At 39.2% G+C, this 18185-nt stretch overlaps 1 protein-coding gene across 1 annotated transcript in view; it reads right to left on the reverse strand.

Annotated features, from left to right (window-relative positions):
• Positions 1–268: 268 nt before the first annotated feature.
• Positions 269–18185, reverse strand: part of LOC117506584 (ras-related protein Rap-1A) — an 89493-nt gene continuing 71576 nt past the window's right edge. Inside the window, exons 6-8 of the mRNA XM_034166095.1 lie at positions 11755–11898; positions 7140–7264; positions 269–1198 (exon numbers count right to left, since the gene is read on the reverse strand). Of these exons, the coding sequence (XP_034021986.1) occupies positions 7175–7264; positions 11755–11898 (234 nt within the window). The 3' untranslated portion in view covers positions 269–1198; positions 7140–7174. The remainder of the gene's footprint in view (positions 1199–7139; positions 7265–11754; positions 11899–18185) is intronic.

The raw sequence follows: 18185 nt of genomic DNA on the forward strand, positions 1-18185 counted from the left end.
TAAAAAAAAAAAAAATTTTAAGTGTACATTTTCACACAATTGTATGTTTAACAAAAATATAAACTGAAATGGACAAAGTGCTCAAACTACATGATGCTCACACCACTTACTGATCCACCAACAACCCACATCCTTCACAGCTCAAAGACCGTTCAGTCTGGAAACATCAGGAACCTGTGCAAGTTCCAACGTCTGGCAGTCGCATTGTAGACTACAAATCCCAAATAGACACTGTAATTTCACTCTGCTCAAAATCAGTCAAACCTGCTTTGGATAAAAGTTTAATTCACAAAAATACATTAACCAATATAATGAAAATGTACTAAAATGTACTTTAATAATCCATAAAAGCTGGAACATCAACAGAAAAACACAAGAAGCATTATTAGAGTTGGTTTAGTATAATATATTTCAGCTTCAAGAGACATAGAAATCAATTATTTTCCCCATATTTCTTCTATAAAAGACCCATTTTTGTCTGAAGCATGAGAAAAAAAAAAGGCTTTAGAATATATTATGGGAACTATGAAATCCCAGTGACAGAGTATAAAATTAAGTCACATCAGAGAGAGATATCTGCAAAAGAGAAATCAATGAACAACAGGGTGAAGAAAGAGGAAAAAAATTATACAATATAAACCTCTATCACTGACAATAGGTGTATGGCTATAAACGATTTATCAATTTTCCACTTGAAAACATTACACTTAACCAATGCATTTTTTCATGCTCATTTTGAATATTTATAATCATACAACTAAAGAGTTTGACTTCCATGTCTTTCAAATACAATATTGACATTGAAAAGATGTAAAATACTGAATCAAAGTTCTAACTTTGCATCGACCTCTGTCATTTTCTTTTTGTCACAAACTGAGAATAAGGGTCTGCTCGTGGACACGTTTTTTGGACTTTCGGAGGCTGTGGAGCATTTTTATCATCAGTTTGTGTTTGTTGGTGAGGAAATGGAGACTGTCCTTTCAGGGTTCACACAGACGAAAGTCTTCAAAGGAGAGAAAACCAGAGTCTTCTCTCTTACTGTCTCTCAGTCTTCGCTCTCTCATTTAGGTCATCCTCATCTTTGATATGAGCAATTCAGTCAGCTGATTCACCATTTATGGCTGATGGCAGGAGTGGGGGGGACTGCTGGAATGCTGGCACGTTCCAATCAGGGCAACAGTTCTTCATTACAGCATTTCTGCAAGGAGGCAGAAACGAAGACAAAACAGTCATTAAGAAGATCTACATCTTCAGCACAGAGTGAACTTGCACAGGCTGAGTTCTCACTGCCCTCTGCTGGCCATTCACCAACATTACATCAGCGTGCATAAAACTGAGTGGGAGGGGAAACAAAAAACAAACAAAAAAAACAACAAAAAAAAAAACTGGGGCCTCAAACATTTCAACATGAGATGAGCTCACAGTCATTCATAAGAGAACAAACAGACCAACAGCAGTGACACCACCCAAAACAAAAAAACAAAAAGTAAGAATCCTGCACAATTACAGCTGCTCAGACGGCAGGTTCCAGGTTCTTCATTAGGATCCATTAAGAAAAGATTTGTGGGACAAAAAAGAAACCGGTCAGGACTGGAGCATGTTCAATTAATTAGAACCTGATGTCTGACAAAAAAAAATATTATGATGGATGATGACTTGGGGAGGGGTAATTTTTTTTTATAATCTATAAAATGTGTACTCAAATAATCCTGAATTAATCATCATTTATTTACAATTAATAATTTGTCACAACAGGCCAAGTAACTGTGCACAGCAGCACAGCCACAGGGAGGAAGTGAGCTGAGCAGCAGTCCACTCCCCCAGCCTCAACCTCGTCAGCTGCCTCAAATACACATTCGCCTACATTTGTGCACTCTGGCTGACAGTTAAGGGCCCAAAACACATAGCACCAAGTTGGGTGAAAGAAGCAAAAACTGGGTGAAAATCTGGGAACAAAAAACAAAATGGGGAACCGTGAAACATTCCACCTGCTGTGTGGAGGGACACACGGTCGGACAGGCGTGCACGATACGGCGGTGAGTTTCGTGCACGCTTGTGTTCGCATGCACGAACACAGTGTAAGCACGTGGAAAGTCACACACACAGCAATAGAGCAAAAAAAAAAAAAAAAAAAAAAACCTACAATTATAATACTTAATTCCTGTTATAAAGAGCGGCCTTAGCCTCTGCCTACTTGTACACCAGGAAGTAATGAAATGACATGGATTACTGTTGTTCCTTTTATGTTTTACATGAATTACCCAATGCACTCATCTCATGAAGAAATCAGCCGGCATGGCGTGTCCAGCGCGCAGTGATCTGCTGCTGACCACGCTGCAAATGTGATATGTGTTTTAATTATTACAATGTGGGAAAATCCCAGTTACATGCACCTCGCGGTGGCATCCAGGGTTGCAGTGCACTGACACGGCAGTCAGCTGAGACGATATGTGTTTTAATTTATTTCCACGTGAGGACAACATGCTGATGTCCACGCCTCATGGTGAAGTTATGCCAGGTCAAATTCTACAAGCCACTACAGGTGTTCTCCAGCTGTGACTTGTGAGCGCAGATATCTGAACAGCTGCAGGTCGCAGGGACACGGCCACCTTTGTCTGCAGACCTCGTCAGCCCACAGAGGAAAAACAAAAAAACAAAACAAAAAAACAAGCTCACTCTGTTCCTTTGTTCAATGATTTTTATTTTATGTATGTAGTTACTGCTGTATGTATTTTTTTTTGTCCTACACTTGTCTGTAAGCACGTCTTTTTTTAATTTAACACCTTGCGTGCACGGTCAGGTCCAGCTGACAGGCGCCGTATGTTCACAGCAACGAGTATGAGCAAAGTGATCACATGAATGAATTCATGCCTTTACTCTTGTGTTATTTAATTTCCACTCTGTCATGCATGTAAACTACAATTTACATGATGGAAGTGACATCAGCCTGTCTGGCCAGCTCATTAATTTCACACAGCGCCATGCGCACACAGATGTTGACCGGTCCTCATGTGATCAGCTGAGTTGCAGTACACAGCAGTCAGCTGTTCCAGCTGTGCACTGTGTTGGACAGTGATCACACTCAGCCACAATGTTGGATCATGGTGTGTGGGGGGAGCTCGGCACAGTCACACCCATGTGTGTTGCTTGTTAACACACATTCGTGTGGCACTTGAGACAATTTTCACAGACAGCAAAAATGTGGTCATCTGCACTCCACTATTGTGCCACAAGCGCAAACAGCCCTGTGTTTTCTAAGTGCCCAGCGAGTGATGTTGGATGTTTGTGTGTGGCACCTGGAATTTGGCCGACACCTGCCGAGAGGGGGTCGAATGGGCACTCAATGTCTTTCAGCCACTGGTGTGCGCGAATGTTTGTGGTGACAGCTGTACGAGGCATTTGACGCAGCTCAGATTCTTCATGTGTGGCATACAATTCCTCCTTCGTGCACCAGTTGGCTTCAATCGTGTTATGTGTGAAGGGGCCCTCAAGCATGTAGAGGGTAACCATAATTATACTAGACTAATTTAGGCAGGGGGCCTTTCTGTTTGGTATGGATGTGAACCAAGCAAGTAGAGTGAATGCGCTTATGGACGTTTATTCTCTATGTGTAACAGGGAAGGCTGTTTGGGGAAAGTACGGTTCCTCATTTAATAATTAGGACAACGGACAAAAACAGGTGGATCAGGCGAGCAGCATGTCAACATACTCAATTACATGGAGTACATAAATACATCCATTTGCTTGGAATGTGGTTGCTGTAGCTGGGAATAACAGCTCACTGAATGTTCTGCATCTTCCTACACCACAAAAATCTGGTCTTCTGTGATGAATCATATCACAAAGTTAAAGTTTGAAATAGTTCTTTAATTCAGAGATTTTATGTTCAAATGTCACTGATTTTACTTCATTTTTATGTCTCAGGAATAGACGAAGCTGTACACAAGACCCCAAACACAGATGCCTTTTTAAATTTTGCTACTTCATGTCATTTTTATGTTCAGAAAATTGTAATATTGACTATAAGGATGAAAGTTATTGGTAGAAGTTCTGCTTTGTTTTGTTTGTTTTAACTTGGTAACTTAATGGATTATTTGACAAATGAGAGAGTAATTAAAAAAAGTCAATGAGCAATAAATTATAAAAAAAATCTTTTAGCTGCAGCCCTAGACAGAAATGTGACATCATCAATCGTCAAAAAAAAAAACACAAACAACAAAACATTCCATTACAGACTGTCGACTACCAACAAAGCCATGAATCCAAAATGGAGGCAAAGGCCGAGCCTTCTTAACGTGGTACCTTTGGCACTGGTATCTTGTGAACCTGCCTACCAGACCAACAAAGTAATCCGAATCTATCAGATATATTGACATACAGAGACCAGACTAGCACAAACAGAATGTAACAACCAGGACCTGATTAAACTGATTATCAGCCAAACACAACCAGTTCAGTTTTGGTATGAGAAACCAAATGGAGCAGTGATGTTCTATACTCAGCAGTTTCAGAATAGTTCCTGAATAGAGTGTGAGCTAATGGAACCATGGCTCATTAGGTCAGAATAATGGAAAGTGGCTACATTATACAAAAGTGAGGTGTCCTGTAAACCTTCCCTGTGTCCTGCCTGAACCTGGCACTGTGCGTCCCCTCTCTCTCCTCTCACTGTAAGAGCTGGTGTTGTGCGCAATGGAATAGCAGGGCTGTAATCCCATTAGCATTGGTTCACTGGTCTATGTGAACAGAGGACAGACATCACCACAGGGCCTGTTGACAGCAACTTCACCATCAGACTCTGGACCACTAACTAACCAATACAGACACAAGGAACATCTATTTCAGTAAAGCAGTATGAAATACAGCTGCAGCTATTAATTACAAAAATTAAGTATTATACATTTATTTTTAAGATTACTTCACTTTTAAAGAAGTGAATGGATAATATCGTGTCTAATTATAAACCGCTGCACAATATTAAATTTGTTTTATTAAGGCATGTGGGGAAAGAATGAGGATGGTGATCAGCCTCAAATTGTCTACGCAACATTTTTTTAACACTGCAACACAAAGTAGCATGCAATTGTGACATTACAGACAACATTAAAAAATATAACAATTAAAGGGGACTCTGAGCACACACCTCCAACTAACAGCTGTTTGTGATGTCATTTGGAAGTTAGAGGACCAAAAAAGGACCAAGCTCACCAACAAAATGTAATCAACTGTTCACTGACCCCAGGTTTTTTTTTTCATTTTATATATATATATATATATATATATATATATATATATATATATATATATATATATATATATATATATATATATATACACACATACATATATATACATATATATATATACACACACACACACACACACACACACACACACACACACACACACAGTCCATCTGGAAAATATTCACAGCACTTTTCATATTTTCATACATTACAGCCTTATTCAAAAATTGATGAAATTAATTTGTTTCAAAATTCTATACACAATACCACATAATGACAATGTGAAAAAAGTTTTGAGATTTTTGCAATTTAAAAATGATTAATATATTATATATATATATAATATATAGAATATTATATATTATAATTATAAAAAAGTGTACTGTATCCAAATCATAAGGAATATAAGGTTAAGCACAAAAGCAATTGTGATGCAAATATGATTTTTGCAACTGATTTTGGCAAATCGCATTAACCAATTAAACTTTTTTTTTTCAATCTTGTGATTTGAATTTCCCCACAAAAATTACTCTGGTCAACACAATTTTTCTTGCATGGAGTTTTTTCAATGGATTTGGGGTCATTTGGGTGTGCTGAATCCGAATCTGATCAGATATGAAAACATATTTGTCGTATCAAGTACTGAAGCAAAAGCTGCAGTCTTGCACAACTCTTCAGCGCCATAAACGATATTATGGCTTTTGTCCACATTTCACAAACCTGGTTTAAAAACTATGCTGTTGTGTATGATTACTGACATCAAACTCATGTGAATGGGCAACTTTTGCATAATCCATCAATACAGAACATTCAGACTGCAAAAAACATGACGTGATATAAGAAATCTGAGCTCCCCAAAATGACCCTAAATCAGTTCTCAAAGTCCATGCAAGAAATTTCTTTTTTTTTTTTTAACCAGTATTATTACGGGACAAATAGCAACATATTTAATTAAAAGTTTGTTTTTTGTTTGTTTTTGCCAAATTCCATTCTCACTCAGAATGGAACAATATGATAGTGGAGGCCGTATTGATTTTGGTTTCTACACATGTATGCATTGGGAAACTACGCCAAGAATAGTTTTATAAATTAAAAAACTAAAAATAAATAAACCAATGTGAGAGCCTGCCAACATACAGATTATACAATTTCAACTACCAGTAAGAAACCATAAAGCACAACGATACACAGCAGCAAATAGACACATGGACTATGAAACTAGATTTATTGTTATGGAACAATTTCATTCAGTGGAATTCTTTGTTTAATGCAGACATTCATTTTCCATGATAAATGAGAATAAGCCTAAAGTGGCATTGCTTACTTTCAAATACATATTTCATGAAAAGTCAGGGTGGTTCTTCAGGTTTTTTCTACTGTACTGCAAAGTCATTGGTGCTGCCTCTGCTCACCTTTTCTTCATCACAGGGGGGCAGCACCACATACAGTAGCAAAAAAACAGCATAGAAACAGGCCAGAAGAAGAACCTAGCTGTTCTTAGCATAATTTTCCTGTTCTATTCTATGAAAAGTATGAAAAGTATTAAATTATGAACTGAACATAAAGTTCAAATGGGTACATTTATTTGTTATACTGCCTACCACTAGTAGACATGTTGACGTTTGTGTGACCAGTCTTGCAAGAGCCTCGCACCAACCTTTGAACTTCTATGAGAGTTGAAGACACGGAAGCAGCAACAAAACAAGATGAACTCAACCAATTTGAAACATTAAAAACTGATCCATCAATTGCTTCATTCATAGTACATTGAGTTCCAATCAGGTGGCCATGTACTGATATAGTCATATGACAATACACACACACACACACACACACACACACACACACACACACACACACACACACACACACACACACACACACACACACACACACCTGGCTCAGAGCTGCTGCAGGGCTGGGAGAGTTCTTTAAAGCAGGACACAGTTGGATTTCTTTTTTGACTTCTTCTTTTCCACTGGCGTTTTCCTATTTATCTGTCTGACAAGGTCATAGAAGATCTAATATGCAAAACAGAAAAGAGGCAGAAAGCAAAAACAATTAATCTGTTCCCCTCATAAAAAGAAGGACCAACACACCATTTGAAGCCCCACCTCTTACACAATTCAAGCCAGTTTTTAATATTCTGAAAGACAAAGAAAACACAAACGTCAAAATGCTGTTAGAATGGTAATAAACTTTGAATTAAAATTTTCATGAGAATATCCTAAAACGATTAGGTGAGCATTATGTCAGTTTCAGCGCTTCAGATGTTTTCATAACCTCGACCAATGAAGCTGTTTTTGCCTGTTTGTGAACAGCAATTTTTCACATACTGTTAAGAAATTTTTACTGAAAATTCATATCCTCAGACAAGAACTAATTAAATTTTCAAGGTCATAGGTCAAAGTCAGGAAAAATTCTTATCTTTAATACGGAAGGAATTTTCAAAAATTCACAACTGTCAAAAAATAAATTTCTTTCATATTTGAGAGCGTTATGTATGATGGTATCCTTTATCAACTGAAAAGGTTTGATCTGGATCTGGATCCAGATTACAGATTTTGTGGCCATTTAGGGGAGGTGATGGTCTAGTGGTTAAGCGTTGGGTTTGAAACCAGAGGATCCTTGGATCAAATCCCAGCCTGACCGGAAAATCACTAAGGGCCCTTGGGCAAGGTCCTTAATCCCCTACATGCTCTCGGTGTGTAGTGGGTGCCTTGCATGGCAGCAGCCCAACATTGGGGTGAATGTGAGGCATTGATGTGTAAAGCGCTTTGAGTGTCTGATACGCTATATAAATGCAGTCCATTTATTTAAATTTAACATCAAAGACCCTATTTAATGTGTATTTTACATTATATCTTAATCAAACATGCCTCAATTCACTCACTATCACCTGACAAAGATTGATCCGGATCTAATCCAGATTGTGGATTTTGTGAACATTTAATTTATTGAAAAGCCCATTTGGTGCACATTTTGCATTATGTCTCAATTAAAAATGCCTCGGTCACTCATTTTTCTGTTAAGGATTTACCTACACCACCAAACCTGGATGGAGGTTCCAGTTTTATGCCTGTCTGTTTATCTTCCAGTTATTCCAGTTTTATGCCTGTCTATCTTCCAGTTATCAATCTGAAACCTAACTGATGTTCTGTAAAAACTGATCTGAAAAAGAATTCAGAAACTGAAAAAGTTGGCGGGGGGGGGGGGAGCAACCTGACAACACCACAAAACAAACTGAGTGCATGAAATAAATACATACTCCTGATATTTGATCACATGTAATTTAGCTTTTGAAAAGCCACTTCTGACAACTTTGACCTTGAAAATTTTTTTCCCCAGGTAAAAGTATGTGGAATTGGAAACTAGTGTTGGTGGAGGTTTGCGGTCTATGAGCACAGTGATCTAGTTGATAAGAGCCATGTCACTTAAATGGTGCTTGGTATCATTTTCTCACCTGTGCACTATCGACTGGATCAGGGGTGGGCAACTTGTTCCAGAAAGGGCCAAGAGGGTGCAGGTTTTCTTTGCAACCACTGACTCCACCAGGTGATTTCACTGATTAACTGATTCCATCTGCTCAAAGTGATATTAATCAGTGAAATTAACTGGTGGAGTCAGTTTCTGCAAAGAAAACCTGCACCCTCTTGGCCCTTTCTGGAACAAGTTGCCCACCCTTGGACTGGATGATGTCACACATTTGAAGTCTGATGTGGTCCCACATAAAATCCACAATGATTCATAAGTTATTTCATGATGCTGCAATTAACACAAGCTCAAAGAAACTGCGCAACCACAATGACTGTAGCAAAACCACACCAGAAGGTTGCATGTCACTTTGCACCCACCCACAACTTCACATCATCTGTGTCACTATCAAGTAACTTCAACAGTACAGGATCTACACTGACCTGGTGCACAAATGGCAACAACTGTAAGACAGGCCACTATATCGTCTTGCACCATATTCACAAATGTCTTGAGGGCTAAAGCAACTTTCCACGCAGAAAGGGAAGGAAAAGTAGAGGCACAACAATGCAAAGACAATCTGCAACTGCAAGCATAAGCCCAAGAAGAACCACATCAGGATCAGTTTTACAAACCAGCAGACTTTTAGCACAGTAATGGGATGCAGCTGGTGGGCAGAAGGCCACCAGATGATGGACAAACACATTCTCTGTTGAGTGTACTGTTCATTATCCCAATGGACAGCTGAAGGAAGACTTTTACTTTTGTACTGCTGCATGTATGCTTCCCCACTGGCAGACGTAAACAAGAGAATTATGGGTAATCCAATCACCCAGAGAATTTGACACGCCAACATGCATCTTCGCAGGCTCAACAGCACATCGTCTGTGCTATATGTCCAAAGAGGATGACTGCTTGAATTTAGCGCTGCTGTCAGGTAACAGGCTTGAACTGCAACAAAACAATGAAGAAGTTTGAAGACCTTGATGTTTATATCAAACATGAAGAAATGCAGCCCACCGGAAGCCCAGGTAACTGCTTCTCTTCAGCTTCACAGGAGATACAACATGCTATACTTACAGAATGAACAAGTTTACACTCTGCCCTTCAACCATGTTTTCTGGTAGTGTTCTGGTACCGGCAAGTAGCAATGCCCCCAATGGCAACATAAAACTAGTCAAGTACACACGAGATCATCTTTGCATATCACGTAATACAACACCAACATGCAGCGTTTCAGAAGTAAAATCCAAGCAGAAGAGCATGTAAATGTCAAAGCGACGTGATATCTTTCAGCCAGTTACCCGTCTGTTGATGCAACAAAACTGGATTGAGCTACAAAATTCCTGTACATCATGCACAACAGCAGCCAAACCAAATTGCAAAATGTGAATGACATCACTCGAGCCGTGCAAGAACACTGGATTAAAACGCTCCAAGTCTTCAATCCCCCACCAAGACTACCTAGGACCATGGATGATGCAGCAACCCTCTTGGAACTAAATGGTCACTTCACTAACGTGTGAAGTTCAGCTGGTGTGGTTTAGCTTCCTGCATATCTCCCAACTAAGTGATTGGGACCAACATCAATAGATGTACAGCCTATATAGAAGCTTTAGACCCAAGGAATACTGCTGCTAAATTAATCTTGCTGACAAATTGGGGTTTCTACAATTAGAGAGTGGGAGAGAACTCTCCTGCCATGGTGTCTACTTTAGCATCGCTATGGACACTGAGTCACTAACCAAGCCCGTTTCTCCAAGCTCCTGGTCTGCACCTAGTTGTTGTATGTTCAATCATTTCTCCTTTGCAAATAACAGATATGGTGGAATATTTGCAAGCTTTCTGTTGTCGTTATTGTCTGAGATGCGTTGTGCCACTTCTGCTTTGTCTTGTTAGAAAAGCCAAAGCAGATGGTCACCCCACAGAATATGGTCTGCTTGAGATTCCTTCCTGCATTCCAAAAAAAAAAAAAAAAAAAAAACACACCACACAGCCCTCAGGAGTGTTCTTGCCATTGAGGTAGGTAAGATCTAGACTCCAAAACTTATTCCTGCAACATGTTTTGAGATGACATCATTTGGCACTGTAGAAATAAACTGAATTTATGTTTTGTTCAGTCATTTGTTAGTCTATGCCTCACCACTTATGTATGAATTTTGCATTTGCACAACTGGTTGTAAAACCAAACAAACCTGTTCAATCTTTATTTTTCAGTTTTAAAACATTTCATGAATTGCCATTGCCCATACATTTTAATTGCCGATCAGTACAGTAGCCATAACAAGGGTTGAAGAAGGGACTGCCCAGATGAGGCAGTTATGACCTATATCTTTGGAGTCTGTCAGACCTGGAGTCTTATTCTATATTACTGAATTTAGAATCTGGTTTGTGTTATCTTTTCAAAAAGTACAAAGAGGCCCAAATAAAGTCACACTGACTGCTAGCCAACACATTCACAGGACTGCTTATGTTAGTCTGCATGATCAGCAACACATTGACTGAGAGGCAAATCCAACCAAAGTTTAGTCTGACAGACAGCAGATGAAGCTGCACTTTACTGCTTCATGCAGTTTAATTGCCTTACTACAACAAGTGGTTATGAGCTTTACTGGACCAGAGATATTCGAGATCTGTCATAAATAATTATGTTACAGAGAAAGAAAAATAATAATAATAATAAGCTTGTCCACCCATGGAAGGGCACAGACTCGTGCTTTCAGTGGTCTTGATCTGGGCCATTTTCACATACCAGAATTAGAATGGTAGCACTTACAGACAAGTGACTAAAATGAACTGCACTAGTAAACAAACAAGGATTAATTAATGTGACAAAGTAGCCAGGTCTGAAAGCATTCTTAGAGATACCCAACTGGTTGTGATAAAGTCACCCTTCACTGTTTTACCTACAATTACTCCACATTACCAGTGCAATGACCCTGTGACAGATTAACACAATATGTTGGCTGGTATTCAATGAATACTTAACAACACTCAGGGCCACTAATTATTTCTTTTTGCGTGCACACAAACTTACATCGAGGACATTGATCTTTGACTTAGCAGAGGACTCTAAAAAGGCACAGTGGTTCCACTGTCTGGCAAGATTTTGACCCTGTTCCTTCCCCACAACACGTTCATCCTCCAAGTCGCACTTGTTCCCCACAAGGATCATTGGCACCTGAAGACACAAGAGCAAAAATTAAACATAAATGTATATATGGTGCATGCCAAAATTTTGGAGACCCTGGGTCTTTACAGATTTTATTTTTTTATTATTCTGGCTCAATATTTTTGCATTTATATTAGATAACTATTTCACTGCAAATTTAGAAGGACATCATTATTGAAACTTTAAAACAGACAAAACCAAATTATGAAAAAGTGTAAAACACCAATAGTTCCCAAACTTTTAGAAACCACTCTGTACACTGTACATACACAGAATATAACCAATTTATCTATTAATTAAGAGAAAAAAAACAACAAAAAAAAAAAACAAGAAAAGCTGGAGGTCAGAAGTGATGAGAAAAAAAAAAATCAGGTTGATGTACGTGCACTGCTGTGAGCTCGTGTCTGCAATGTTTCCAATAGTGATGCCAGTAAAGTGCCAATAGAGAAGTGAAAGAGCTGTGTCATACATTTTTACTGAATTTACCAAGTGTTTCTGGTTATCCAAAACCTATTTTATACTGGATCGACAAAAATTAAGTGGCTAACAAAATATTCAGAGTAAATAAGTAAACCCTATATAGGCCACTGCATCCATCGGGGCAGTGCTCATCTCCATATTTCATAGTGTGAAGCAGACAGGAGTCTACGACTCCCCATGGTCAGGACGCCAGTCAGACGCAGGTTATTTCCCCAGCCAGGACAGGTAATCATTTACACACGACAATGCACATTGTCTCAAGACACAAAGACGAAGTATGAGTGGGATTAAAACTCAGGTCTACAGAGTGGCATGCTAGCTTCTTCTCCACTATGCTACCTGCTCTACAACAACAAAAACTTTTCGGAGCCATATTTAAAAAAAACCTATTTGAGATCCCAAACACAAGCAATTGCTGGAGCATCTATTTGTACTCTGTTAAAAAAAAAAATGAGGTGGGCTTCATAGATAATTGGCAAAGCTTCTGGGGAAAACCTGGTCTTGTTAGGAGAGACGGCATCCATCCCACTTTGGATGGAGCAGCTCTCATTTCTAGAAATCTGACCAATTTTCTTAAATCCTCCAAACCGTGACTATCCAGGGTTGGGACCAGGAAGCAGAGTTGTAGTCTTACACACCTCTCTGCAGCTTCTCTCCCCCTGCCATCCCCTCATTACCCCATCCCCGTAGAGACGGTGCCTGCTCCCAGACTACCAATAACCAGCAAAAATCTATTTAAGCATAAAAATTCAAAAAGAAAAAATAATATAGCACCTTCAACTGCACCACAGACTAAAACAGTTAAATGTGGTCTATTAAACATTAGGTCTCTCTCTTCTAAGTCCCTGTTGGTAAATGATATAATAATTGATCAACATATTGATTTATTCTGCCTAACAGAAACCTGGTTACAGCAGGATGAATATGTTAGTTTAAATGAGTCAACACCCCCGAGTCACACTAACTGTCAGAATGCTCGTAGCACGGGCCGGGGCGGAGGATTAGCAGCAATCTTCCATTCCAGCTTATTAATTAATCAAAAACCCAGACAGAGCTTTAATTCATTTGAAAGCTTGTCTCTTAGTCTTGTCCATCCAAATTGGAAGTCCCAAAAAACAGTTTTATTTGTTATCATCTATCGTCCACCTGGTCGTTACTGTGAGTTTCTCTGTGAATTTTCAGACCTTTTGTCTGACTTAGTGCTTAGCTCAGATAAGATAATTATAGTGGGCGATTTTAACATCCACACAGATGCTGAGAATGACAGCCTCAACACTGCATTTAATCTATTATTAGACTCTATTGGCTTTGCTCAAAAAGTAAATGAGTCCACCCACCACTTTAATCATATCTTAGATCTTGTTCTGACTTATGGTATGGAAATAGAAGACTTAACAGTATTCCCTGAAAACTCCCTTCTGTCTGATCATTTCTTAATAACATTTACATTTACTCTGATGGACTACCCAGCAGTAGGGAATAAGTTTCATTACACTAGAAGCCTTTCAGAAAGCGCTGTAACTAGGTTTAAGGATATGATTCCTTCTTTATGTTCTCTAATGCCATATACCAACACAGTGCAGAGTAGCTACCTAAACTCTGTAAGGGAGTTAGAGTATCTCGTCAATAGTTTTACATCCTCATTGAAGACAACTTTGGATGCTGTAGCTCCTCTGAAAAAGAGAGCTTTAAATCAGAAGTGTCTGACTCCGTGGTATAACTCACAAACTCGTAGCTTAAAGCAGATAACTCGTAAGTTGGAGAGGAAATGGCGTCTCACTAATTTAGAAGATCTTCACTTAGCCTGGAAAAAGAGTCTGTTGCTCTATAAAAAAGCCCTCCATAAAGCTAGGACATCTTACTACTCATCACTAATTGAAGAAAATAAGAACAACCCCAGGTTTCTTTTCAGCACTGTAGCCAGGCTGACAAAGAGTCAGAGCTCTATTGAGCTGAGTATTCCATTAACTTTAACTAGTAATGACTTCATGACTTTCTTTGTTAACAAAATTTTAACTATTAGAGAAAAAATTACTCATAACCATCCCAAAGACGTATCGTTATCTTTAGCTGCTTTCAGTGATGCCGGGATTTGGTTAGACTCTTTCTCTCCGATTGTTCTGTCTGAGTTATTTTCATTAGTTACTTCATCCAAACCATCAACATGTTTATTAGACCCCATTCCTACCAGGCTGCTCAAGGAAGCCCTACCATTATTTAATGCTTCGATCTTAAATATGATCAATCTATCTTTGTTAGTTGGCTATGTACCACAGGCTTTTAAGGTGGCAGTAATTAAACCATTACTTAAAAAGCCATCACTTGACCCAGCTATCTTAGCTAATTATAGGCCAACCTCCAACCTTCCTTTTCTCTCAAAAATTCTTGAAAGGGTAGTTGTAAAACAGCTAACTGATCATCTGCAGAGGAATGGTCTATTTGAAGAGTTTCAGTCAGGTTTTAGAATTCATCATAGTACAGAAACAGCATTAGTGAAGGTTACAAATGATCTTATGGCCTCGGACAGTGGACTCATCTCTGTGCTTGTTCTGTTAGACCTCAGTGCTGCTTTTGATACTGTTGACCATAAAATTTTATTACAGAGATTAGAGCATGCCATAGGTATTAAAGGCACTGCGCTGCGGTGGTTTGAATCATATTTGTCTAATAGATTACAATTTGTTCATGTAAATGGGGAATCTTCTTCACAGACTAAAGTTAATTATGGAGTTCCACAAGGTTCTGTGCTAGGACCAATTTTATTCACTTTATACATGCTTCCCTTAGGCAGTATTATTAGACGGTATTGCTTAAATTTTCAATGTTACGCAGATGATACCCAGCTTTATCTATTCATGAAGCCAGAGGACACACACCAATTAGCTAAATTGCAGGATTGTCTTACAGACATAAAGACATGGATGACCTCTAATTTCCTGCTTTTAAACTCAGATAAAACTGATGTTATTGTACTTGGCCCCACAAATCTTAGAAACATGGTGTCTAACCAGATCCTTACTCTGGATGGCATTACCCTGACCTCTAGTAATACTGTGAGAAATCTTGGAGTCATTTTTGATCAGGATATGTCATTCAAAGCGCATATTAAACAAATATGTAGGACTGCTTTTTTGCATTTACGCAATATCTTTAAAATCAGAAAGGTCTTGTCTCAGAGTGATGCTGAAAAACTAATTCATGCATTTATTTCCTCTAGGCTGGACTATTGTAATTCATTATTATCAGGTTGTCCTAAAAGTTCCCTAAAAAGCCTTCAGTTAATTCAAAATGCTGCAGCTAGAGTACTGACGGGGACTAGAAGGAGAGAGCATATCTCACCCATATTGGCCTCTCTTCATTGGCTTCCTGTTAATTCTAGAATAAAATTTAAAATTCTTCTTCTTACTTATAAGGTTTTGAATAATCAGGTCCCATCTTATCTTAGGGACCTCGTAGTACCATATCACCCCAATAGAGCGCTTCGCTCTCAGACTGCAGGCTTACTTGTAGTTCCTAGGGTTTGTAAGAGTAGAATGGGAGGCAGAGCCTTCAGCTTTCAGGCTCCTCTCCTGTGGAACCAGCTCCCAATTCAGATCAGGGAGACAGACACCCTCTCTACTTTTAAGATTAGGCTTAAAACTTTCCTTTTTGCTAAAGCTTATAGTTAGGGCTGGATCAGGTGACCCTGAACCATCCCTTAGTTATGCTGCTATAGACGTAGACTGCTGGGGGGTTCCCATGATGCACTGTTTCTTTCTCTTTTTGCTCTGTATGCACCACTCTGCATTTAATCATTAGTGATCGATCTCTGCTCCCCTCCACAGCATGTCTTTTTCCTGGTTCTCTCCCTCAGCCCCAACCAGTCCCAGCAGAAGACTGCCCCTCCCTGAGCCTGGTTCTGCCGGAGGTTTCTTCCTGTTAAAAGGGAGTTTTTCCTTCCCACTGTAACCAAGTGCTTGCTCACAGGGGGTCGTTTTGACCGTTGGGGTTTTACATAATTATTGTATGGCCTTGCCTTACAATATAAAGCGCCTTGGGGCAACTGTTTGTTGTGATTTGGCGCTATATAAAAAAAAATTGATTGATTGATTGATTAAGTTAGACACTGAGAACTACGACTGGGTGATTGATATAGAAGAACTGGAAGAAAGAAATAACCAGAGTGTGAACATGAGAAAAATGTTTCTTTTCAGTGCTGCCTTATAATGGTGAGGATGAGACAAATCTGATTTTGCATTTTCAAACTTGCAACTGAAATTAAAGCAACTTACTGAGGTTTTGAAACACCAGAATAAGTTCAACTCCAGAAAAAAGCAGTACTTCCTGTGAGTTTTTTCCATGCAACAATTGTATGTCCTTAAATGCAGAACATTTCTTGTTCTTACCGCTTCTTTTTTACCTCAAATAATGTAATTAATCTTCATGTATGTATTTAAGTGGTTAGCACTGTTGCCTTACAGCAAGATGGCCATGGGGTCACAACCTACCTGGTCCCTTTTGCGTGGAGTTTGCTTTGTTTTGGCTTCCCCCACCACCACTTTCAAATACATGCAGGTTAGGTGAATTGGAAACTTTAAATTGGCCCTAGCTGTAGGTGTGAACGTGCTTGTCTCTATATGTGGCTCTGCGATGGACTAGGGAGCCCATTAACATCATACGTCGCCTCTCACCCAGTGACCCTTAATTGAAATCAGCGCATATAGAAAAGGAGTAAAATGTTTAAGTTGGCCAACTGTTGTAATTTAATTACGCTGTTCAAAAAGGTGCTATGCAATTAAAACATCAGATTTTTCATATTTTACAATTTATTCTTCCATAACACAACACACAAAGTACAGCGGACCCCCACCCACCCCCCCTTTTTTTTAATGTGCAACACAGACAACTTCAGGCTGATGACAAAACAGTCGAGAACCTTGTGGGCAAAACCCTGGTCCCATCTGTTACAGATGGCAGATCAGAAGCAATAAGAGTGTTGGGATGCGTCTCATCCTGCCTGCTGTTTCCTGACCAGCTATCTAGAGAGCACTTCAGCCCAGAGGAAGTCCAGGCAGCCACACCCAGCCAGGATAACATCACTTTCCTTCCTGAGCATTTTCTAAAATTTCTGTTGGATTTCATGCTCTGCCTGCAGTCTGGAATTACTTGATAGCATGACAAACTATTCCAGTCTACAGTACAGCTGTATGACAACAGAAAGTTAAGCAGCAAGAGATCAGCACTTTTACTTCCTTACAAGTTCCATAGTATGTCAGAGAATGTGGTACAACACGCTGCACAACTGATTGTACAATACACTGAAAATCATTTCACTCAAAGCCTCCAACAAATCTGCACGTGGGAAATCTGCCACTGGCGTCCAACTTGTGAAGAAATGGCTCCTGGATGTGACATTTGTGGAAAAAAGCTATCTTCGAATAATATCATAGTACTCAGGCATGCAGTAGCATACTCATACTTTAAAAATCCATTCCCACCCACAAAGTCTACCTTCAAAGATTGTTTATTCGCCATATGACCAAATGCTTCTTTAAAAAAATATACTTTTTAGCAATGAATATGCCAGTATTCATTTTCTTTTTTCTCTCTGTGGGCAGGTGACAGGAAAGTGGGATGTTTGGATTAACCCCACAGGAAGGTGCTGCTTGATGTCCGCTATCAAAACAAGCACTCGTATTAGATTGTTGAGCGAGATTTGTCCCGGGGGTCCTGGCAAAATCAGTGGTATGCCCTTTGAACACTAACTCTAACCAAAGGTGGAATTAAATAATGGGGAGAGAGATGGAAGGATGGAGTGTGCAGGAAAGAAATAATGT

This window comes from Thalassophryne amazonica, chromosome 3 (assembly GCF_902500255.1).
Source record: "Thalassophryne amazonica chromosome 3, fThaAma1.1, whole genome shotgun sequence".
Classification (NCBI taxonomy): Eukaryota; Metazoa; Chordata; class Actinopteri; order Batrachoidiformes; family Batrachoididae; genus Thalassophryne; species Thalassophryne amazonica.